This window comes from Molothrus aeneus, chromosome Z (assembly GCF_037042795.1).
Source record: "Molothrus aeneus isolate 106 chromosome Z, BPBGC_Maene_1.0, whole genome shotgun sequence".
In the NCBI taxonomy this organism is placed as follows: Eukaryota; Metazoa; Chordata; class Aves; order Passeriformes; family Icteridae; genus Molothrus; species Molothrus aeneus.
The window spans coordinates 21,424,805-21,425,591 of NC_089680.1; the positions used below are offsets into that span (position 1 = coordinate 21,424,805).

General features: G+C 36.6%; 1 protein-coding gene across 1 annotated transcript; it reads left to right on the forward strand.

Moving 5' to 3' along the window:
* LOC136569423 (interferon alpha-2-like) lies at nt 1-588 on the forward strand. Its single transcript, XM_066569811.1, has one exon. The coding sequence runs from the start codon at nt 34-36 to the stop codon at nt 586-588; it is 555 nt and encodes a 184-aa protein (XP_066425908.1). The 5' UTR covers nt 1-33.
* Nucleotides 589-787: the final 199 nt, after the last annotated feature.

Genomic DNA, 787 nt, shown 5'->3' on the forward strand with positions numbered 1-787 from the left:
AGGAAAGGAGGAACATTAGAGCTTGTCCTTATCATGAATGCTTTTGGCTTGATCCAAATTGGCCTCATACTGTCAAGCATCACCATCATCTCCAGTCTTCAGTGCAACCACCTCCCTCTGCAGCAAAGAAAAGTGATCGAGAACAGCCTGCGACTCTTGGATAAAATGGGAAAAGAGTTTCCCCAACAATGTCTAAGAGAGAAAATGTCCTTCAGATTTCCTACGCAGGTTCTGCAGCGCAGGCAGAAAGAGACTGTTGGAGTTGCCATTGAAGAGATCCTCCAACATATCTTCTACATTTTTAGCAAAAATCTGACTCTAGCTGCTTGGGATCGAACAGTACTGGATCAGTTCCAAAACACACTTTATCTGCAAATTGAGCAATTGGAGGCATGTGTAATTGAAAAGCACACCCAACACTTTTGGAGTAAAGAAGTCAGCAGGCTGAAATTGAAAAAATACTTCCAAAAAATAGACTGCTTTCTTAAAGATAAACAACACGACCTGTGCTCTTGGGAGATCAGCCGCGCAGAAATGAGGAGATGTCTCCAACTGATTGATAAGGTGACAAGGAAGCTTAAAAACTAAGGTACAAAGATTTTAATCTCACATAATTTATAATATTAATAATCAAATATTATAAATAACATTTATTATTTGTTCTATGATCTATCTTGTGGCAGTGCTCTAGTTAATATTTATTGTATTTAAATAATGCTTCTGAAATTTAATTTTGCAAATGTAATGCATTGTTCAATGTAATTTAATTTGTTTCATTAGTAAGTAA